We start from the raw sequence: 23,895 nt of genomic DNA, 5'->3' as shown, positions 1-23,895 counted from the left end.
TCTGAGTTACAGCAGGTTGATGCGGTGTGCATAAGATGGACATGACACTTTCATAAACATGACATAACACCTGTTATGAACATGAAGGAGTCTTCATGAATGTTCCCGACTGTTGTGATGAAGTGTCAGTCGGTATATAAGGACAATTATAATGCAAAGGTGACAACTTCAATTTACCTTTGATGCAAGTTTTAATGCGACTTTGCTTTAAAAGTGTCATTATTTATCAATGATGCAAAATTGACACTTATAACGCACTTTGAATCAACTTTGCATTAAAGTGTCATTATTTGCAGAATGACACTTCATGACGACAGTCATAAACATTCATGAAATCTACTTCATGATCATGTCAGGTGTTATGTCACGTGTATGCACACTGCGTTAAATAAAGGGTTACTGAAGTTTCTGATCAAAGACTTAATAAAAATCTTATTGCATACTTTATTTAATAAGGGAATAAAAAGATTTTAACATTCATCAAAAATTATTTATTTACATCCCAAAAAGTCACAAGGACTTCATTTTTGTTAGTTTCAGTGATGCTTAATCTAATGAGTAATATAATAATAGTAATAAATAAAACAAAAAAACTCAATGCAAAACTAATAATCTGAAAAGCACTGGAACCAAAACAGTAGATCTGATGCACTTTACAATAAGCAGAAAAACAATAAACTTAGCCAGTAGCAGATTATATTTATTATCCTGACTGCAGCACCACATGGAAAACCTCAACAAACTTTTCAGTTTGTAGCCAGAATGTCACTCAACTTCTCTTTCTGCTCCATTCATTGGATCTCATCCAGATGTTCAGATCTGGATGAGATGTGCAGAAAGCAGGCTTCTGCTTGCTGCACATCTCTCCCTTCACTGACAACCAGAGGGGACAGCCTGGTCTGGTACATGTGCAGTCCAGCAATAGTTATGTGAATGATTTAATATGCAAAGGGGTAAACTGGGAAAAATCAGAAGGCATAAAAGATGGCATCTTCAGTGAAATTTGTTAGTTCAGCCTGTCAGTCAGACAGTGGGTAAATGACGCTCTTTCCCCTGTGGAGTGGGCGCCTTCATGGATTTATTGCTTTCAGCATCAGACAGTGTCTGCACAGTGCTGCAGGCTCCTTCAGTCAGCTGATCTCTCAGTCTTCACATACTGCTGACAGATCACTGATCTCTGGAGGAATAATGCTCTCTGCTCTAAGCAGGCTAGCTCTTTGCTAATCAGGTCATCTATATACCCGTCTCTGCTCTGAAATTACTTCCAAATAGTCATTTCTTCTGGGTCTCTTTTTATCAGTGGATTTGCATGACAGATGTATATTGGGGGCAAATGTAAAACTTTAGCATATTGACAGCTTTTTCAGTTATAACAATGTAGCAAGAATTGATCATTTCCTATAGATATTGATCAGTCTATTTAATCAGATGTTATTCATTTAAAATCAAGCTGAATAATCAGTTCAGCGTAATAAGATTTTATTGACAATCAGTTATTGTATGTCAGATCTACAATAATTAATTAAGCAAAGGAACAAAAACAAAGATAAATCTCACAAACAATTGAAGACTCTTTGAAGAGAAATGTCAGACGGAATAAGCACTGAAAAGACAAATAAATAAGCTGAATAAAGAGATTTTGGTTTCTACATTTAAAGTCTAAACCAGACAGATCAATAAAATTAACTCATTGATCTGTCTGATTATTACACCAGAACACCAGATTATAACCCAAGATTTAAAATTCTGACTAATCGCAAGCTACATGTGGGATGTTGTAAGTAATTTCTGAATGTTTAAACTTTGACTTAGAAATAGAAATAAGATTACAAAATAGTAAACTAACAATCCTTTGATTATAAAACTTCAAGATAATATTTATGGGATAAGAGGTTGATATGGGCGAATTCTGTGGCAGGAAACTTTTATACACAACTTGTCTTTTAGACGTTTGTTAAAAGTGTCAGAATGTCGTATGTGACAGATGATCTTCTATTGCCATCTGCAGAAATACACCACTAGGTCAGAAACTTCCAATCAGAGCGAGGAAGAGAGTCTTAGCTCCGTCAATCAGGCTCATGTATGCACTGTTCACTCCATTTCTCCTTGCTTTCTGCCTCATTGAAGAGCCTGTCCTGAATGCTCAACCTATATAGCATGACCAGTAATAAGTTGTTCTCCACCCTCAATCTTCAGCAGTGCATATACAAGCATGATTTACAGTACTGAAACCCTCCTCCTGGCCCTGATTGGTTGCTTCTGACCTGAAACCAGCAGTGCATTTCTGCAGATAGCAGGAGGGTCATTGGGTGGAGGTGGATTTCTTTCACAGATGATCTGTCTCCTGTTGCACTATCAGCGCCTGGAGACATTTCGAGAAAGAACATTTTGATATAAGTTAGCTGTTTCTGCTGCTGCTTTAAAGAGTAAGATGCCAACAATGGAATTGGTTTCAGGTCATAGGGATCCCCAGTGAGACCAGCAGGACAACAAATGAAAAGTTCAAACACGTGGTTTGTATGCTCAAAGTCCATTGACCAAATGTCCAAGTGCAATGCAAACAAGAGTGATGTAGGTTCATACCCTCTGCTAGCCTCAGCTGCTTGGTGACACATGTCACAGGAACCACACTGTGTCCTAATGCCTGCCAATAATGACTCAAAGACAAACATGATAATTAGCACAACAGGGAATAAAGCGCTTTTGGGGGAACAGGTTTAAGGTTGCGCAGTCATCAAAATGCAGTGCAACCTATTTTTCTTCTGTGGGTGAAAAACATTTTGAAGCTTAAAACTTTAGATGCATTTCTGTCACAAGCACAATTTCCAATCTGAGCAAAACAGCATCTTTCTGAAAGTGTGCCGCAGCTCAGCCATGCGAAAAGCATAGATGGCCGGGTCTATTAGGGCGTGGCTCATCATCAGCACCACATGTAGCTCAAACAAGGACCGGTAGCATTCACAGTACGGATTCATAGGGCAAACTGTGATGATGACCAGGTGGACAAAAAACGGCGCCCAACACACCACAAATGCCCCGAACAGGATGGTGAGAGTGAGCGCGCCTCTCATGTTGCTGCCCCACCTCCGCTGATGCTGAGACTTGTCCCTGCCGCCACTGGGTAGCGCTTTGATGTTCTTGGCATGAATGCGGGCCATCATGAACATGTAGATGTAGAGGAAGCAGATGGCTGCTAGGGAGACGACAAAGAAGATGATGAAGCAGATCATGATGAACTTAAAGTTGAAGAACTTCACCATTAGCACAGCCAGAACTGCACATGATGTCCAGATGAGCCCCAAGATGGCTGCCGTTCGCTGCATGGTCATGATGTTGTGGTAACGTAGCGCGTGGAAGATGGTGATGTAACTGTAGGATAAAAACAACAAAATTGAGTCTTGATTGAAGGGTCTTTGGATTTTATAATTAGGGTTTGTGTTAGGTTTACCACAATTCAAATGTGTGAAAGTTTAGAAAGACAAAAGAAAGACAAATTTGTAATCATATGCTAATATTCTTACATTTGAAGCTCCCTGTAGGTGGTTAATGGAGCTTTGAAAAGAACCTTGGTGGTTTGTCAAACTTTTAGTTGAGTCAAAGCTTGTCAAAGCAAAAGTAATCGGTCTCGGAAACCACATGTTGTTCAGATAATGGCTCTCCTTAGTCAGCAAAGGTTACTTTGTTGTTTCAGTTTAAACAAAAATGAGCAAATAAAGAACATCTTTATCTTTTCAATTTGGCAATCCACTCTCTTTTATATTAGAATTTGCAAAGATCAAACTCATCCATCCGTCCAAGTCTGTACCTGCTAACCCTCACAGGGTTGCAATGGTGGGTGGGGAGGCGACCACAGGGTGAGAGGCGGGGTGCATGCAAAGATCAAATGTCTAATTGAAAACACAATTTAGACTTAAAATTGTTTTTCAGGATCTTATGATCTTATGTTTTTCAGGATCAACACGGTCTCAGCTCGTTGTGTGGAACAGATGAATGAATGAGAGTCACACCAGTCCCAATATAACTGAGCTACAACCAGAGTTCATTAGATCTATATCTCCTCTTCTTTTGATAGATGTGTGCTGGAAAGTTAAATTCAACCGCAATGGTCAACTGTTTCTGTAAGGCAACATGTTTCTCCACAATACCATCTCTTTGCCTCAGGGTAACAGTTGAGGTTCAACAAGTTTCCTTTATTTGATTATCAGGTAAGCCTTGTTCAACTATCAAACAATAAGCGTTATGTACTTATAGTAATCAAAATGCTTTTTAGGTGGAAAAGGGCAAATTAATTATGTTTCCCTGACTCATTTTGAGTATTGAAATGATAATGAGAGATTTTTGTTGTTTTTTTGAGAAAATCCACAACAAAAAGGGTTGAAATGTGGCTTCTTGAATGTCATGTCACAATTTATTCATCATTATCTCTCCTGTTTTATAAAATGTTATATTTTTCAAAGGAATGCTTTGTTGAGGAGTGATAAGCCAAAATGAGAGGGCAAAGAACATTGCATCATTGTGGCTGGATATCAGTCACTATGCCAATGGCCAAACCTATAGCACTGTAGGCATCTGTACTAACACTGCACTAAGAAATATCACACCTTTTAAAATGGGATTATATCAGCTAGAAATGTGACAAAAATGATTGTCAGGAGTATCCGTTGCTGACTTCTGTCTTCATCAAAAGGTGTCTGATAAAATGACAAGTTTGATTTGCATCCTTGTTGGTTTTGTGCAGCTGACCGCTCAGCATCCAATGACCATTTTCACAGTGAAATTAAAGCAATTAAAGCAATATTAGGTGGCCAGTTGTGAGTTTTTTGTCAAGATCTGCAAGAGTTAATGCTCACATGGGTTGTTTTAACATCATGGCAAAAATCATGGCTGTTTTTTTAAGAGCACGGCGTTATGAGTTGGGTGTTAGGGTCAATACAGCATTACGGTCAATACATGGTGACAGTAAAAAAGCACATTATATTAGCCAAAGACGCATGAGAGACCATTACCAGTTCTTCATGAAGGACTTGCACAGTGCAATTGAATTAGGTAACATAGTTGCTTTGTGTCCTTGCCCATTGTGCAGGACATACAGTTCACACAATGTTGGAGCCAATAGCTAAGAGAAGTCCAAATTCTGTTTATTGCTTTAAGATGGCTACGTTTTTTCCTTTGTTTTTTTTTTGTTTTTTTTGCATCCCTCACTCATCACTCACTTTTTTTGAGCATCCTTAGTCATCCATCAGCAGATCTAGATACATACCGGTCCACAGCAATGGCTAGGAAACTGGATATGGAGCCTACAAACGACATGCAGAGCAGGGAGTCCATCACATCGTCTAGGTCGGTCTCAGGAGGACCCCTCCTCTCCAGGTGTCCCGCATCAGCGAGGACTATCATCAGGTTTTCCCAGGTTTTTGTCACACTAGCGATGGTGTTGAATGCAGCCAAGCTGCACATGAAGCAGTACATGGGCGAGTGGAGGTTCCTGCTGCGCATCACCGCCACCACGACCAGCAGGTTCTCAGCCAGGCTGACGATTCCAACAGTGAAGAAGACGGGAAATGGGACCTTGACCTCGGGGCAGCCTGTCTGGTTCATGGCAGCGTCCTGTCTGATTTCAATGCAGATTAAACAAGTTCCTAAAAACAGGTGGAAGCAAATAGAAATATTACACAAGTTTAAATGATCGAATAGAATGATAATAATGTTGAGCTTTGATGAGAACTATTGGGAGCTATTAAACTATTGGGGGCTATGCCAACTGCATCTTTAAAGTAACATCCTATTTTTCCAATATTATAAACTTGATTAAGTTCCTGGCTTAATTTTCCTTAACTTAAGTTCCTTAACTTAATTTTAATGTTTCGGTCCATGTGAATTTCATAATTATAAAGTGCTACAGAAAAAAGTCACGCAGACATTGAACTTCTAAATTGAAATATTATATAAATAAAAAAATACATACTAAAAAATGAAGCTTTGGTGATAAGCTTTCAGCTTTCAGTTTATCTGTAAACCCTCCAGCAGGAGTTCTGCAACTCTTATCCACTGCCTTAATTTTAATAAAAGTTGAAAAGAGAGATCATATTTGTTTTATTTTAGCTTCCCTTCATTGGCTCCCAGTTAAATCGAGAAGAGAATTTAAGCTTGTCCTTTTCAGATACTGTATAAAGCCCCTAACAACCAGTTCCATCGTGCACCAGAGATCTGATTGGTCCATATGTTCCTAACTGAGCACTTTGCTCTCAGACTGCAGGGTTACTGCTGGTTCCTAGAGGTTCTAACAGCAGAAAGTGAGGCAGATCCTTTAGTTCTCAGTCTCCTCTGCTGTGGAACCAGCTTTTGAATCAGCCACCCTGCTTACTTTTAATGTAAGGATTAACACTTTCCATATATATTTACAGTATAGTTAGACTGGCTTAGTTTACCCTGACCTAGTCTCTCACTATTTTTTTCTTCTTTGAAGCAACTTCTTACTAGACAAAGAGGTCGCAACACATCAACCAGAGTTTTAAATTTCTTCTAAAAAACATAACCTGTGCTATAATGTCAGGACAGTTTGCACAAGGTAAATCGATGTGAGTGTGTCAGGGTTCCAAAGGTTGGCTGTCTTGGGTTTATATGGTAAAGACTACAAACATACAATCTGAGTTCAGTCTGATCTCACAGGCTGATTCAAGCTGAGTTTTAGTCATTTGTGAGCTCTTGCACATGCAAGTGTAATGTGTCTTTGCTTTTCAGTTAAGAGAACAATTAACTCTATTATGCCAAACTTGGGTGTGTGGAAATGGTGGAGAGAACTGCAATTCAAACTCCTAAACCTAAAATCTCAAACTGCTCATTAAAATCCAGTGCAAGATTTCACAACATTTCAAGATTAGCTTGAAATAAAAGCACAACACATATTTAAATCCAAAATGAAAATCTGTAGAAATGCTTTTGGTCACTTGGTCACTTGGTCACTCAAAAGCATTTTGAGTGACCAAGCTAAACTAATAGATGAGCTTGAGCAGGAGGAGGGTCTTAGCGCTGTATATCATGTTGATACAAGCGTTTCACCTGTGCTATTGGCGGATGGACAATTTACCATCACAGGAAAACTGTTAACCCCCTGTGATCGATAGCCATGCTAACTGGCTTGCACATCAATGGAAAGCTACACTCTGGAGGAAAAGCTGTAGCTCAGCAAGGTGATACAAGGGGCAGGACGTGACAAGCAACTATGTTAGCGTGATTGACAGTGCTAAAGCCCTCCTCCTGGCTCTGATTGGTTGTTTCTGACCAGTCGTTGTATTTCTGCAGACAGCAGGAGGAGCACAGGGAGTCAGAGGAGGTTGATTTGTTATCACATTTATATTCATACTGACCTGTTACATGACCTAGTAACAGTTTTAGCAGATATATTAAAAAACATTTTTTTAAATAAAAGTTACCTACTGCAGCTTTGAGAAAACAGGGCATTTAAACTCAGACGGAGAGGCTGACCCGGAACCCAGGTGTCTGGTAGCTGCTATGTTACTGAGCAAGTGTAAATTCCTCTGGTAATTACTAGAACGCCAATCACATTCAGGAAACTCACACCGTAGTAATCACTAACCAGCAGGTCTCTGCAGTTGTTCTGTAACAAATGCCTTTCTCTTCCGTGTACATCCTGTTTTTAAGTGGGAGGTGGAGTGGCGGGAGTAGGGGGGCTTTTGGCACTGCTCAAGTTTTATCTGCAGCCACATCTGCCTCTGCTTTCCTGTTTACATAAGGGGGTTGCAATCAATTTGTTCTGCAGGTGTTCTTCTCAGAGTTATGGTTTGTTCGTGTTTATCGCAAGTCTGTGATGCCAAAAGCTTACAAGATATTACAATGCCTCTGATTGGAGAGTCCATCTAATCTGTTGTGTTTTCCTCTGTAATCTATGTACAAATCTCTGCTAGATACATCATTTGTGGAGACATAGGAAAGGGCTGTGTTACTCAATTCCAACACATCAGAGTTTCTCCTAGAAACAAACAACAACAAAAAAGCAAAGATTGTGTAAATATTTTTGGATGTTGCACTATGTTGCATTATGTTTTTAAAAATACAGAGAAAATAAAAAGTGCACTTTCTGAAGTGCACTTTTTTTATCAACAAAACTCCATTCATTATCCATGTGCAGCCTTATGTGAATAGTAAAAAGAAAGTAATCAATGCAGTAGCAAAAACATGCAAAGTTTTCACTGTTTCAATGTGTCATTTTTCTTTATAGCAGAATGATACAAATACAAAAGATAACACTTGATGTCCATGAATATAAAATATCTGATCCATACCATCCACAAGTGATGGCAAATAATTTTGCACATTTTCTTTCACTAATCAACCAAAGACAGCAGGGTGGATTATCATCAGGTAGTTCTAGTTTGTGGTTGACCTTTGTGGAAAAAATGTACAGAAACTGTTTAAAAGAACAAAGAGGCTTCGTTCCCACAGCAGGTCTCGATGCTTTGGTTTGTCACAATAATAAATTCTGCTGAGTGATTACTTGTCTCAAAAATTACTTGTCTCAAAAATGCCAAGTAATCGATAATATTGTTTGAAGACCTTTTTTACACCTATTTAATGGAAATGACATAATAATGCATGCCATTTCCTGCCACACATAGATGCCCTTTATTTTCAAAAGAACACTTAACACTGGAACTGATCAACTAAACAACCAAAAACAAAAATAAAATAAATTCTCCATTAACAAAAAATGTACTTGAATAAAAACCAAACAACATTAAGCCAAAGTGGAAATAAATACTACATCCAACTAAAAGAGTTGGATGCATAATCTTATAAATATTATTTGTAAGATTATGAAGTCTTATAAATAATATATATTTCCCTTCAGTAATCATTACATTTAAATAGAGAAGATGGGCACATCCGACTACTTGATGCAATAGTTCACACTACACGATTTTTTTTGCCCTGATATTCCTCTTACGACAACCTTAGAAGGTTGGGCTTTCAAAAATTGTCACTTGCAATCTTGTAACAGATCATCTTATGGTGTGTTGTGTGTTATGGTAGAATGTTGTGGCTGCGCCAATGTAAATCAGGATTTTCCCCGATTTCTGAGGCAGATCAGCACCGCAAAATCCCAGTGGAGGTGGAATAATACAGATGAATTGAATTCAGTAATTATAAATAACCTGTATGTCATGTTTTACATCCAAACTGGGTTTTTTCAGTGGTTTAAATCCTTATATATTATCGTTATATTGACACATTAACTGAGGGCCTTACAAATTTACACCCTGAGGTTTAAGCTTAGAGCAAATAGTTTAGGATGAGATGTATTCACTCAAATCACAGTCATTATGAGATACCACTGATTTAGGTATAGCAAGACAGTCAATACTATTCTCATGAATTTATACAAAGTTCAATAAACAGGACCTCATTAAAAAGGTGCTGTTTACCTGCTGCTTTGACACATTCATCAGGTGGAGTTTTTGCTGCCTGACAGTGATCAATTTTGAAGGGAAAGTAACAACATTTTCTGAAAGTTTTATCTGCCTATTGAAAGCAGAAGCAGGAACTGTCAGCTCAAAGTCATAAAAAGAGTTGTCTGTGAGCATCTCCAGAGTTGTTGTCACCTGAAATGGCATATTTGTTGAATTTCTAAGAATAAAGCTAAGTGGAGTGACTGCTCAGTTCACAAAGGAGTGTGCCAGAAATAATCAAGCTCAGCTAGAACAGAGTTTTGCTGACACGGATGATGTTTCAAATTCTTGTTCATGGCCAGTTTTTCTAACAAGGATGCATTTGATGCAAACACGCTCTGAAGCTATATACCTTGCATCGGTCTGGGATGGTAGGGGAAAGATTTGTGCTCATCAATGAACAGAGAACTGATGAGTAAGCATGAAAATTGGTTTTCTGGGTTAGTTGGAGAGGCTGTGCACCAACAGGGCTTGGAGCTGAACCTGAGAAAGGCATGACCTTACCAGGAACTCTTTGGGTTTTGTTCACTGGCCAATTGATTGATGGTAGATAGGCATACACCACTTGAGTCAGGAGACTTTATTGCCTCAAACTAAGCACAGAGGTGACCATAAGACAATTAGCGAGCTAGACCAACCCATCCAGATGGTATTGGCCAATGAGGAGCGGTTCTATGTCTGAGGCATCCTTGGTAAAATTAACACCCCATAAGTGTGCAGGGCCTTTGGAAGGTACACTCTTCTTTAGGCTTTGTCCAAGGATTTAAATGTGTGTTTTCTGAGTCTTTTGGTGAGCTGGTCGGTGCCAGGTGTAAGGAAGCACTTCTGAGGTAAAAGGGATTGAGCCAAGACTCTACCTGAGATGTGGGAGTCTCCTCTGCTGTATCCCCTTGAAGTTAAGGTGGAGTTTGTAGAGAAAACCTCTGAATCTCTTTCCCAATCACGTTATCAATAGAAAACAATCTTTCATGAAATATAAACCACTCCAGGTTGCTTCTTTTAGTTATTCTGAAAATAAACCGCAAACTCTATCAAAGGCAGTCAAAAATTTCTACCATCTTAGAAATACTCTCCAAAAAAGTTGCATGCAAGTACATATTTTATTTTGCACTATTTTGGGAGCTACACATACAGTAGCTACTGGACTTTTTTGACAGAACCAGACAATTATGTAAAGCCGCTTTCAGAGAAGTTTGTTCAGTTGATTTATGCCGCCTGCTTCTGTCTAACCAGTCTTTTGCCAGGACTGGGGCCACACTGGGGTTCATCATAAGTTAATTAGAAAAGAAATCTGAAAAACAAATATTCAGTGAGGAGAAAAAAAAAGTTCTTTGTTTTAATTGGATGTCAACAAAAGCTTTCCAAATGACCATAAGCTACTTATCACATTCTAAGAATGTGATAAGGTCAAGGCATTATGAATATTAAGAATTTTACCTGCAGTACCAATAGGCTCTGAGAGAATTCCTGTTGAAGGATAAGTTGATTAAACTAAAAGCAGCCTTTAAAACAGCTCAGAACTTTTAGTTATTGATTGATTGATTGATTGATTGATTGATTGATTGATTGATTGATTTTGATTGCAAAATGTATCACTTTTGCAAAAATACTGGTTTAGAAGGATGCCTGTGCTTATTTTCTGTATAGATTGTATGTTGGATGTTGGTCATGCTAAATTTTAAAAAATGGATTCAAACCCTTTTGCCTTGGATTCAAAGTATCTTTATTTGCTTAAAGGCAAGAAGAGTGCTGAATTATGCATTCACCCCCTTTTGAAAGCAATGTTTTCTTTGAAAAAGCAATAAAAGGGTACAACATCTGAGGGGTGAATACTTTTCAAAGGCACAGTATCCTTTGCTCAGAATCAGTCGCTGAGGGGATGAATGAGGTTTTTTTTTCAGCATTTTGTTTTTGTTAGTGGATCAGTTAATCATCTACAAGATGAAGTTTCGAGGGTGTGATCTTTTGTTACGTCTTAAGGCTTTTGTCATTTATGTGCTGTAAAATTAGCTTTTCTCTGGCCTGGGGACCTATTCAGGGTTCTTTTTCTAATTAATGTCTCACTCACATTTTCTTTCATTATCTCGGAGGTGTTGAATGAGTTTGTGGCTTTGCTCAAGAGTGCAGACTCAAGTTCAGCACTAATTGCCTTCCCATATTTATGTACCTGATTTGCTTTTTGCACCAACACTGTCATGTTAGGTGAAATAAGACAATTATTCCTAATTAGACAATTTCAAGTATTTCCTGTGAACCGTGGTTGACTTTAGTAAGGCTTTAAGCTGCAGCTTTTATGCAGCTTAATTTAATACCTCAGATTTAGTAAATTATTATTAGGGTACAGTTATGCACCACAATGTTGTTTGTTGTTAATTTAGTATATAAACAGAGCAATATTGTTTTATATATTTATTCCTATGACATTTTAAAATATATGTGATCATTTTAAGCTGAAACACAGAGGGTTTACAAAACTTTTACTTTTGCATATATATAAATAAGAAATATAGAACATGTTTCACCAGATGTCAAAAGTCTGATGGCAATAACAGAACAAATGTTCACACACCGGACTTTTCAACACCGGAGGGGATCTGTTGCTTCACACATCTTTGGAAGACTTTTTGAAGACATTGTTAGCAAGTCCTATGATAGAAGCAATGCTTAGTGAACCTGAAGAAAAAATCAAATGTTCTCTTTTCAACACAGCTTGCTCATTCCTTTCCATTTCTGTGACGCTTACATTGTCATGCAATGCGACAACCATTGACATATCCTACTTTCTTGTGGCATCTTTTAGCGTCTGTTCCTATCATACAAGGAAGCCAATAAGGCCAATAAACACCCAGCAGATACAAAGCTCCCGTCTCCTCTTTTCTGCCCATCCGCTTCATCAATATGCCGACATGTTGCCATCTTATCAACACTATCTTCGTCCTCTCTTACAGTTAGGGCCAGAAATATTTGGACAGTAACACAATTTTTGTGAGTTGGGCTCTGCATGCCACCGCATTGGATTTGAAATGAAACCGCTACAACAGAATTCAAGTGCAGATTGTAACGTTTAATTTAAAGGGTTGAACAAAAATATCTGATAGAAAATGTAGGAATTGTACACATTTGTTTACAAACACTCCACATTTTAGGAGCTCAAAAGTAATTGGACATATAAACATAACCCAAACAAAAAAGTTTTTTCTCAATATTTTGTTGCGAATCCTTTGGAGGCAATCACTGCCTTAAGTCTGGAACCCATGGACATCACCAAAACGCTGGGTTTCCTCCTTCTTAATGCTTTCCCAGGCCTTTACAGTCGCAGCCTTCAGGTCTTGCTTGTTAGTGGGTCTTTCTGTCTGAAGTCTGGATTTGAGCAAGTGAAATGCATGCTCAATTGGGTTAAGATCTGGTGATTGACTTGGCCATTGCAGAATATTCCACCTTTTTGCTCTCATGAACTCCTGGGTAGCTTTGGCTGTATGCTTGGGGTCATTATCCATCTGTACTGTGAAGCGCCGTCCGATCAACTTTGCAGCATTTGGCTGAATCTGGGCTGACAGTATATCCCGGTACACTTCAGAATTCATCCGGCTACTCTTGTCTGCTGTTATGTCATCAATAAACACAAGGGACCCAGTGCCATTGAAAGCCATGCATGCCCATGCCATCACGTTGCCTCCACCATGTTTTACAGAGGATGTGGTGTGCCTTGGATCATGTGCCGTTCCCTTTCTTCTCCAAACTTTTTTCTTCCCATCATTCTGGTACAGGTTGATCTTTGTCTCATCTGTCCATAGAATACTTTTCCAGAACTGGGCTGACTTCTTGAGGTGTTTTTGGGCAAATTTAACTCTGGCCTGTCTATTTTTGGAATTGATGAATGATTTGCATCTACATGTGAACCCTTTGTATTGCTTTTATGGAGTCTTCTCTTTACTGTTGACTTAGAGACAGATACACCTACTTCTCTGAGAGTGTTCTGGACCTCAGTTGATGTTGTGAACTGGTTCTTCTTCACCAAAGAAAGTATGCGGCGATCATCCACCACTGTTGTCTTCAGTGGACGCCCAGGCCTTTTTGAGTTCCCAAGCTCACCAGTCAATTCCTTTTTCCTCAGAATGTACCAGACTGTTGATTTTGCTACTCCAAGCATGTCTGCTATCTCTCTGATGGATTTTTTCCTTTTTTTCAGTCTCAGGATGTTCTGCTTCACCTCAATTGAGAGCTCCTTTGACCGCATGTTGTCTGGTCACAGCAACAGCTTCCAAATGCAAAACCACACACCTGGAAACAACCCCAGACCTTTTAACTACTTACTTGCTTACAGGTTAACGAGGGAAAGGCCTTTGAGTTACTTGCAGCCTTCAGAGTCCATTGTCCAATTACTTTTGGTCCCTTGAAAAAGAGGAGGCTCTGCATTACAGAGCTATGATTCCTAAACCCTTTCTCCGATTTGGATGTGGAAACTCTCATATTGCAGCTGGGAGTGTGCACTTTCAGCCCATACTATATATAAATTGTATTTCTGAACATATTTTTGTCAACAGCTAAAATAACAAAACCTGTGTCACTGTCCAAATATTTCTGGCCCTAACTGTGTTACCATGCATGCATTTATTCTACTTCATTACTTTCCAGGCTTCTTCTCCTGTTATAATGTCCCAGAGATCAAACAGCTGTCTCGCCGCAGGCTGAGACATCAGTCTGTGCCCTGCTGACTTTTTCATCATTAGACATAAAAGAACAGTAACAGGATAAGTTGTTGAATTGAAGGAGTGGACACTTTCTGAGCCACGGTGGGCACACGGTGTTCTTAAACACAGAGGTCCTCACACAACCTAACAGGAAGCACCGAGTTCCTTCAAGTTGAGGTTGGAAACGCACATGGTCAAAGCGTTGACTCAGAACTGCAACATTCCTCAACACATTTGATGATTATTATATTCAATGACTTTGATGACGGCATTTGACAAAACTCATTGTATTTTGTATCATTAAGGGTGTTAACAATACAACGTCTGAGTGTCTTCAGTTAGAGACTAGCTATAATACAGACTGCTAGAGAGATCTTTACCACCAGCTGCATTTGCTATCTACAATAACCCTTTGAAGAATCCGAATTAATATGGATTATAAAAAAGTTGAATTTTTCTTTGGGATCAATAAAGTGTTTTTGAACTGAACTTGAATTTGTACCGTGCTATGTCATTAACTGCAACTGAAATGTGCTGTTTAAATAAACTTGAGTGTATGTGTTTTCATGTCTACCAATTGTGTTTTAATCATTTTGCACCCTATTTAAGATAAATACAAGTGTTTATTTTCAACAAGTTTGATCAGATCTTCATCATTAGCTTCTTTATACATTCATCTTCTGAATCTTGCTGAATTCTCACTTATGAAGTGAAAAACAAAACATTTCTATTTTCTTTTAGAAACTGCTAAAAGCATTATCCAGCCCAAAATTCCCGATGAAAGTTTTGCTTACATAAAGAAGTGATGTGTTACCATGACGAGAAAAAACAAACAATTGAGTATGTGTTTTTCTGAGAGGCAGTGGAATGAAAGACATTTGAAACACTCAGAAACAAAACAAAAGAAGCAGCATTTTGTGTGAACAGAACCTCAGCTGCTGTGGGGAAGATATCAGCCTCTGCTTGTCCTTTAACAAAAACTCCGACCACACAGTCTGATCCTTTGTCCCATTCGAATAAATCTGAGTCACTTTTATCTTTCTGATATTCTCTGGAAGAAATATGTATCTGAACTGCTCTATTCAGTTCTGACAATTTTTTTTTTTTTTAATTTATGCTGGTGTGAAAGTTTACGTGAAGCAAACTCTTCAACTCAACCAGAACAGAACACATTTATAGTTTAAGTGCTCTGGTTGAGTTCCTAATGACACAGTGCAAGGTCTGAATAAAAGCCTTACCTGCTCCATGTTCAGACTACAGCAGCGCAAAAAAAGTCTTCTGGCTATTTTTCCTCCTTTTAGTCGTCATTGATTCTAAAGAACATCTTAATGCAGAGCACCAGATGGAATCACACTGTGGAGGGTTTTTATAGAGTACCCATGGCTGGGAGAGAGGACCGTGTTATTTTAGCCTTGAACGGCTCTAATCAAGGCAGCACTCATGTTATTTTGTCCATTTCTCTGTTTATGTTTTCTAACACTGCCTCCATTTATGTCGGCAGGGCTCAGAGTCTTCTCCTTCCTCTTGTTTGTCTGTTGAAATGCATGTCATTTTGTTTGAATGAAATTCAAATTAAACTAAATAATTACTAAGTGCTACATAAAGTGTTTCTTCTCGGTGGATAAAGGTTTCCTGTTTGAGCATTTCATGGCATTCTCTGCATATCTGCAGTCTTGTGAACGAGTATCTCAGATTATTTATTTATTTATTTATTTATTTATTTATTTATTTATTTATTTATTGTCACTGCTAAAAGTTTCAGACCATCAATAAATTTGTGTAAACAGATAGTTTGCACTCCTAATAATGTATATTAGTGGTGTAATGATTGAAAAAATGAACCAGCATTAAAATCTTTATAATATAATAAAACATCATAAATAAAAGGAGCAATAGTACACTGTGCACTGCTTTAGACGGTAAACCTCACAGATGACAGTTCCAAAATATCTTTGGTGGAATAAGACGAGGCGATGTGAGAGGAAAAAAAACAGCTTAACATAAATGCTCTCATGTTGGTATGAGAGCATTTAAATTGGTCTTAATTATTCGTGACAAAAATTAGACTAATTACCAAAAAGTAATAGCCCACCTTGTTTAATTTATAACTGCCTATGGAAAGCTGAGTTCAGTCACTTCATGGCAGAACTCTTACCGGGGCAGCCGCTCCCCAATAAGACGCCTGGCATTTAAGGTGAGTGTATATTCTCAAAGAAATACTACAAATAGCTCAAAGTATATTTTAAAAAAAATAAAAAAATATAATAATAAAATAAAATGGAATTCTATGATTTTTTTTTTGAATTTTTACACTGGGTAAAATAACCAGTCTGGTGAGAAGCTGTGACAAATCACATCCATAAAGAGGATGGAAATAAGGCATAATCAGTCCTGATGATGCTATGTGGCAATTAATTTAGTTTATCATCATCATCATTTTCTTTAATCCAGTCTAAATTATGTGGTCTGTGGATTTCTAGCAACTCATTTCTGTCAACCACACCTCCTCACTAACATAGAAAGACTGAATGCAGAGCAGAAAATCAACGTTCACAACTTCTTTGTTTGGTGAAATTCTAACAGAAGAATCAAGCTCAATGTGAGAAAACCCAGATGAGCTGCTGAAGCAGAATGAGAATCAAATGGAATTATGTATGAAGGCAACAGCTGGGCCAATTGCTTGAATTCTGAATTATTTTATGTACAAAATTTCTGGAAATGTACTTGCATTTTTTCTTTTAATCCACCCTGGGGGGAAAAAAAACAATAAATCATTATTGTTGTTGTTATTAAAAAAATATTTCCCAACTTGATTGCCTTGACAGTGTATTGGTTATAATTCCTTTACTTGAGTAAAGTTTGAGTCTGGCATGGAAAAAGCACCGTGAATCGTGCTTTTTATTCTGTCACGACTAGACACTTGACTGACAAATATAAGTCACTTATTGACTGACATACATTAGCATAATACGGACCAAATATTTGAACAATGTCTGGCTTCTAGTTGCAGTTTGGGTATTTTATTTATAAAATATTTTCAAAATAATTTTCGAGCAACTTACAATTATGCTCAGTTGATGCAGGTCTGTCATGGAAAACGCTAATGAAATACTTAAAAGTTTATGGTAGGAGCATGATAAAGTGTGAAAAAGTTCAAGGGTTATGAATACTATATTTTAATTGTACACTGAATAAAACAAATAAGTACATCCAGTCAGTCTCCTAGTGTTAAATGCCTAAAGGAAAGGTAATGACAAAAACTGGGAACAGATGGACAAAGATGGAAGCTAATGCAGAGGATTGATCAGAATGCTAGCTGCAATAAAGGCATCTATTGATACAGTCAAGATGAAACAATAGTTGAGCTTTAGCTTTGATGAGCCACCATTCTCATTCATGATTTGCAGCCTAAGAGACCAACACCCAAAGCCTCCCTGAACTTTAGAGCCAGACTTCAACTGCTCTCTTAATCATCTCTGGATTTCAACATTCCCGCTGCAAACAGCACAGACAGATGCAGCAGAGCCACTGCTTTCTGAGATGACAGCCTACTGCCTGGTAAAGCAGATTCAGTGGGAAACCGTAATAAGAAGTTTGCAGGGGAAAAGGAAAAACAGGATCTGCAACAACAAAGCCACCCATGACTCAGTTGAGTCCAGATAAAATGCTCTCAGTTTATTTGTATGGATTGGTTGAAGTGATGATAGGATCGGTAATCTTTCCGTACAGTTGGAGTCACCCTCCTTCATACGGAGAAGTTTGGAAAAGTACGAAATTTGATTTCATTTTTCAAGTGTGGATGAGTTTGGGAAATATTTCAAGTTTCTCAACTTTGTTCCTTATTCCATTCTTTAAGATTAAAGTCGGGAGACTAGCACCAGAGATTGAAATGTTTTCAGATGTGATTTCCTCCCTTTCATTCTCCAGATCAGGGCAATAACATTTTCCCAAGGGCACCCTCATAATCCTCATGCCGATAACATTTTTTAAAACTGCATTTTGCACTCCTACATACTGTGGGAAACATTTAGATTTTAAACTTTCCAGCCTATGAACAACCAATCTGTTTCAAAGAAATAGAACCAATTTGTCTTTATTTGTACGTATTGCAGACTCTCTCAAATATTAACTTTAAAATAAAACATACAGGCATGATGCATGATTAGAAGTAAAAAAAAATAAAAATTACTCTTCAAAGTAATAGTTGGCATTTTAACACTAATGTGTTGCAGTTGATGTTTATCACAACTTTCAGAAAAATTGTCCTCGGTCAAATCCCTTGGTGTTTCACTTTGTCCAACACACGTTCGATTAGAAATGGAATTATTTTCACTGAAATCGGTGGTTTCTCTGCCTGGGAGTTATTTTCCATAAGCTTCTGCTGAAAACCCTCTTTGCCCTCTGGTGTATTCCTCCCAGCCGGAGTGAACCCACGCAGACGCTGAGGATGTTACATAAGACAGCTCTTACAAACATCGATCGTAGCTGGATTTAAACAACATAAAACATTCCATAGACCATTCAAACATATCACAGATTTTATTACCTTCTGTAATTGATATTTATTTATGTTGGCCCATTTTCACTGCATATTCTGGGTTTTTTTTTCTTTTTGTTTTTATTTTTGACATAGAGATGTTTGTCTTGTGTACTTAGTTAAAAACCTAACCGGGTCTTCTTATGCGACATAAAACACTTTCAGACGCATTATTTGATATTCGCAACACCTTGAAAACGGAAAGCATTTTCTTATATTGAGATTAGCCTAAAAACCTGAATCTACCAACTTGTTGCACTAAGTACTTATTATTCTACAGTGGAAACATAACTTTAAGGTAGAAGTTTGAGTTGTGAAAGATGTTTTGTGAAAAAAAATGGGAGATCCTTGTTTTTCTCGAATGTATTTGAAATCTCTTTGCATGCATGGCTCTTCTTTTTGAACCATAAAAGAGTGATGAGTCAGAAAATCCATATACTTTGCTGAGGTCATTTTCACACCTTTGGGCCTCTGAAGGGCCCGATCAGCTCTCTCTCTCCTCACGATTTTGGCCCCCCAAAAATGACTCCACCACCTCCTTGCTGACGTCACGGCCATGTTGGGACGTGGTGGCCATTCACCACCAATCCACTACTGCGTCCATCTGGACCATCCAGGGTTGCACAGCAGTCATCAGTGAACAAGTCTGTTTGAAAATTAATCTTCATGTACAGCTGAGCCCACTGCGACTGTTTCTGCTTGTGATCATTGGTCAGGGGGGCCGAATAGTAGGTTCATGTACTGCAAGCCTCTGGAGGATCCTCCACTTTGAGGTTCCAGAGGCACCAGCAGCTTCAAATAACTGTTTGCTGCGTTGTAAAGGCATTTTAATCCCATGAATTTGTCTAACAGAAACTTTCCTCATTATGCCTTTATTTGTACAAACCATCTTTGTTTTGAATCAGCCACAAATCTCTTCACAGTACGATAATGGTTCAGTTTTTGTTAAATATCAAATATTTTCATATCTTGTCATACTGCACTACACTATCTGATTTCCATAAGCAGAGAGATCCTTTCTCTTTCCCATAGTGCTTGAAACCTGTGGCCTGCTTAATAATGAGGAACATCCTTCTTAAGTAGATTTTCTTTAATTGAGCTCAGCAGACAAACTAATCAACCAGCTCTCTGAAATGAATTATAGTGATTCAAAGAGCCCTAACACACAACACCATCTACAAATTTAATAGCACAACAACAAATTTAATCTTTATGACATATAAATCTAATTTGCATAATAATTTGGAACATGGTGGAGACTTTTAAATATTTCTGTTAGTTAATATATCACTGAACAGAATATGTTAATGATCTGCTGGCCTTGTGTCAACGTTCCAGACTTCTCAGGTCTTCTGGTTCTGGTTCTGCTCTGCATCCCCAGAACCAGACCCAAACATGGAAAAGCAGCATTCGGCTTCTATGCACCACAAATATGAAACAAGCTTCCATAAACTTGCCAAGTACAAACTAACAGCTGAAACACTGATCTCCTTTAAATCAAAACTAAAACCCCACCTGTTTAAAGTTCCTTTTGATTAATAATAACTGGAATATTGATTAATATATTTGATTGATGATCTTTATGATAACATTGGACAAAATGTTGAAATGTTGCTTTCTTCATAATGTATGACTGTGTGATGTTTTATGGTGAAAAGTGCTTTGAACAGCCATGTAGCTGAAAACTTGACTTGACTGAATAAATAATATTGAATATTTCAATGGAGCACCAACAGGTCAGCATAGGGAGCTGGTTTTTATTGAAGCAATATATGAATCTTTATGCAGATTTTTCTCAAGGTGGGAAATAGATGAGCCTAACCCTCTAGACGAAGATCACAGATGAAGCCGTTCCATTACAGTTATCAGTGTTGTGCAGAGAGCAGATGTCACCAATTTCAGACAGTCGCCACATTTTCCTTCTTTGAAATTGGAAAGGTTCTGATCCACAGCACACTGCGTTTTCTGGGCACACTCTCAGCACCAAGTACAAACTACAATTGGATAAACATCAGACAGTTGTCCTGCAAAGGCAGAGTCAGTGGCAGCAGCTTATCATGGTCAGGTTTTCATCATCCACTGCATGTCTGGGATATGCAATCATACAACACACCAGGTCTATTTTTGTTTATCTGTGAACATCAAGTATTTTTCATCAAATAATTCTGCTTACAGAAAAGGTGAAAATAATTTGTCATCCAACAATTCTGGAAAATGTTCAGATATACTTTGGTAAACTCAGTATCATTATGGTAAAATTGAACACTGTAACCCAGAACTCAAGGGTCTTTAAAGGGGATAAATGAAATGTTTTAGCCTCAGATGTACAACACAAAGTTTACTACAGTAGGGATTTAGCTTTTGACACATTTCAAAGGTATATGTAACAGTTAGCCATTGCCTTCCTATGTCTGATTCTCACCTCTCTTCAGTGGTCCATCTGGATTTTGTCCCATCGAGATTGATTACTCCAGTTGATTTTCAACCAGTCAGCAAATAGAAGAAGTACTGCAAAAACAAAACATTTTGCCAAGAACTTTTGTCGAGTTTTTGGTGTAAATATCTCATAATACTTGAAATACGTCAAAACTGATGAAAAAGTGTATTTTCAGGAAGATATAGAAGCATTTTTAAGTCATAAATTCATAAATATAAATGTTATTCCAGATGTTTTTCACCCATAGCACATTGTTTTTCTCTGTTATAACATATCTGGACTTTACAGAGTCCATGCCTACATAACTGTAGGAAGTAGAAAAAATATCCAAATTAGTGTATTTTTAATTTTCTCTGCATCGGATTGAATCCTAAACCATAAAATGGTTTACTTCCCTTGTTGGCAATGATTGTCATCAAGTGTTGGTAATCGCTTCTGTTTATTTTGTTGTTGTTGTTTTTTTTGTTTTTTTTTTACAACACTTACAACAGTGTGGTTTTTGCAGAATTGCTTTATTAAAGATACATTATAGTTTTTTTGCGGGCACGAATTGTGAGTTTAAAGTCATGCCACCACATCTCAAAGTCTAGACTTTGACTAGGCATCATCACCCAACATTTTGTTTTGCTGTCTGGACTTACTGGTGTGCTTCGAATCACAAGCCGAGTATCCCTGACCTGCAGGTCTAAAACTGAACATTCTGCTAAAGTGAGAGCACAATTCCAGAACTTGAAGCAGTAAAGCAGTCAGAGACTATCACAATGTCATTGGTTTTTTTTTTTTTTTGTCAAAGCACTAAAAGTCTTGTGGAAAAATACTGCTGTTGCCTTTAATGTGTTCTTGGATGTATGTTGTGGCATGACACATTAGCTTTGAGAACCGCTGGTTCTATTTAAGTGGTAACAATTCGTGGATGTGGCCTTTGAAGCTTTACTGAACTTTTGTTTTTTCCCCCCTGGGCAAGTAAAAATAAATGCAAAAGATTTGTTTGATGATCTGAATCAATTAACCACCAGAAATGTGTGAGAAAAGCTCAAGTTGTGGAATCCATCAACGCGGCGTCCTTGCAGTGGGACAATAGTCAGATATTTTCTGTCCACATAGGAGATTCTACTGAATCACCTGGGAGAACACTCGAAACTTGATCGACTAGATGTGTTTTTGTTTGTGGCCAACTCCAGTTTAATTCTGTCTTTCTTTTGTCAAGAAAGACAGTTTAATTCTGTATTTTAAATACAAAAATGTATTTAAAAAAAGAAAAATATATTTGGAAACACATCTAATGTTTTTTGATTATGATGTTAAGGTTCTTTACCCAGGGTGCCTCTGTGTCAGTGGTGACAGTCCGTCTCTCATGGTGGTGACTGTGTGCATCGAGACAGAGGGGAGAGGGTGCCCCCTTGTGTTGAGCTCAGGGTAAACACAGTGGAGAAATGTGGACTGCAGACATCTCCTCTGGAACTCCACCAGAGATGGAAACATTTTTGAAATGCTGTGACCTTGAAATTGTGTAACCCTGTTTTCTGCAGCTCATCTATTAGTTCATATATTGTACAATTTTTTTTTTTTTTTATATATATTAAGGCTAAAACTATTTTTTCTATGTGGAAACTTTTCTTTATGTTTGCTGTCAAATATGAGAGCTGTCATTTTCATTAATGTGCAACTAGAACATTCTAAAAAATCAAGTTAAACTTTACAATTTTCACCAACCTTTCACGGAGTAATTTACTGACAATTACTTCTATTCAAAAAGATTAACTTGGGATAATATAAGTATATTATGTGAATACTGTTAGTTAGATTAGTTTCTAAATGTGTCAAAATACACATTTGTTGAGGAGTGTGTGTTGACTCCAAAAGTTGCTCTCACTGGTTCTTTGTTACTGAATTAAGAAATCTCCAGTCAAATTGGTGCTTTTCTAATTAACTCAGTAATTTTCAATGTTGTGTTTTTACTAGCCATAAGCAGAAAATAATCATATTTAACAAAAAATAAATAAAGACTATGTGGAATTAAAGAAAGGATGTGGAATGGTATTATGATGTAGTAAAATTAACTTTCTAGATCTTTAAATCATATTGCATTGTTCCCTCATCAAAAAAGTCATGGTGTATCATGCACCCCTGTCCCCAACACACACACTCAAACACACACACTCTTCACTAGTTTATTAATAAGTGTACTGTAGTTATTTGCTAATGTAATTTTACTAATATTTCATCAGAGTGGCTTTTAAAATCTGACTTACTCTAGCATATTGTCAGAAACTTTATTAATAAGTGCTGTCACTGTAATAAATACATTTTATAAATTAAAATAAACTATATGTTTAAAAATTATATTAGAAAGTTAAAATGCAGCAATGCATTAAGGAGTCCAGGCCATCTAGAACGTGTTCTGTTGATTCAAACTCAAACAGTCCGATGTGAAACAAAACTGGAGAATGAGAGAGAAGATGGAAGAAGAATGAATGAGACAGACTGCGTAAAAAATCCTGTTTCTAAATGGCAAATATAAATTAATTTTCTTCTAGTAACAGAGTAGCTGGTGGAGGTTGGTCTAAGATTGCCAGCTGGCTGGCCACAATGCCAAAACATTGTGGCCAGGCATAACCTGGCAGCTTCCATCGCAGGAAGCTGCCAGGTTATGCCTTTTTATGCAACATATTTACATATTATGCAGTTTCACCTGTAAATAAGCTCTTACTCACGCCTAAGTTTACATAACACATCTGAGTCCTTCCTTCTGAGTGAGAATAT

At 37.7% G+C, this 23,895-nt stretch overlaps 2 protein-coding genes across 5 annotated transcripts in view; one reads left to right on the top strand and one right to left on the bottom strand.

Annotated features, from left to right (window-relative positions):
• Positions 1-1,462: 1,462 nt before the first annotated feature.
• On the bottom strand, positions 1,463-15,487 carry mc2r (melanocortin 2 receptor). 3 transcript variants are annotated; one of them, XM_055041852.1, is made up of 3 exons: positions 15,397-15,487; positions 5,261-5,639; positions 1,463-3,369 (listed from the first exon to the last, which is right to left on the bottom strand). In XM_055041852.1, the coding sequence occupies exons 2-3, from the start codon at positions 5,596-5,598 to the stop codon at positions 2,811-2,813; spliced, it is 897 nt and encodes a 298-aa protein (XP_054897827.1). In that variant the 5' UTR covers positions 5,599-5,639; positions 15,397-15,487; the 3' UTR covers positions 1,463-2,810. The 3 variants fall into 3 exon arrangements, with proteins under 3 accessions (XP_054897827.1, XP_054897826.1, XP_054897828.1); XM_055041851.1 differs by lacking the exon at positions 15,397-15,487 and adding an exon at positions 7,434-7,604; XM_055041853.1 differs by lacking the exon at positions 15,397-15,487 and adding an exon at positions 7,438-7,604.
• The window catches only part of zdhhc3a (zinc finger DHHC-type palmitoyltransferase 3a), a 40,974-nt gene continuing 23,361 nt past the window's right edge, over positions 6,283-23,895 (top strand). For both annotated transcript variants that reach the window (XM_055041847.1, XM_055041848.1), the window contains exon 1: positions 6,283-6,371. The gene's annotated coding sequence lies outside the window, so the exon portion shown is untranslated. The remainder of the gene's footprint in view (positions 6,372-23,895) is intronic.

The sequence above is a fragment of the Poeciliopsis prolifica genome, unplaced genomic scaffold, assembly GCF_027474105.1.
Source record: "Poeciliopsis prolifica strain line A6 unplaced genomic scaffold, Auburn_PproV2 SCAFFOLD017, whole genome shotgun sequence".
Classification (NCBI taxonomy): Eukaryota; Metazoa; Chordata; class Actinopteri; order Cyprinodontiformes; family Poeciliidae; genus Poeciliopsis; species Poeciliopsis prolifica.
This window is presented reverse-complemented; position numbering and strand designations above follow the sequence as displayed.

Bases quoted from the DNA above. Each gene is read 5' to 3' on its own strand.
- mc2r (XM_055041851.1), bottom strand. From the start codon at position 7,461: ATGCCCTGTTTTCTCAAAGCTGCAGTAG. The intron at 5,640-7,433 runs GTAACTTTTATT...ACCTGTTTTTAG, and splicing joins TTTTCTCAAAGCTGCAGTAG to GAACTTGTTTAATCTGCATT. The intron at 3,370-5,260 runs GTATGTATCTAG...TTTATCCTACAG, and splicing joins CTAGCCATTGCTGTGGACCG to TTACATCACCATCTTCCACG.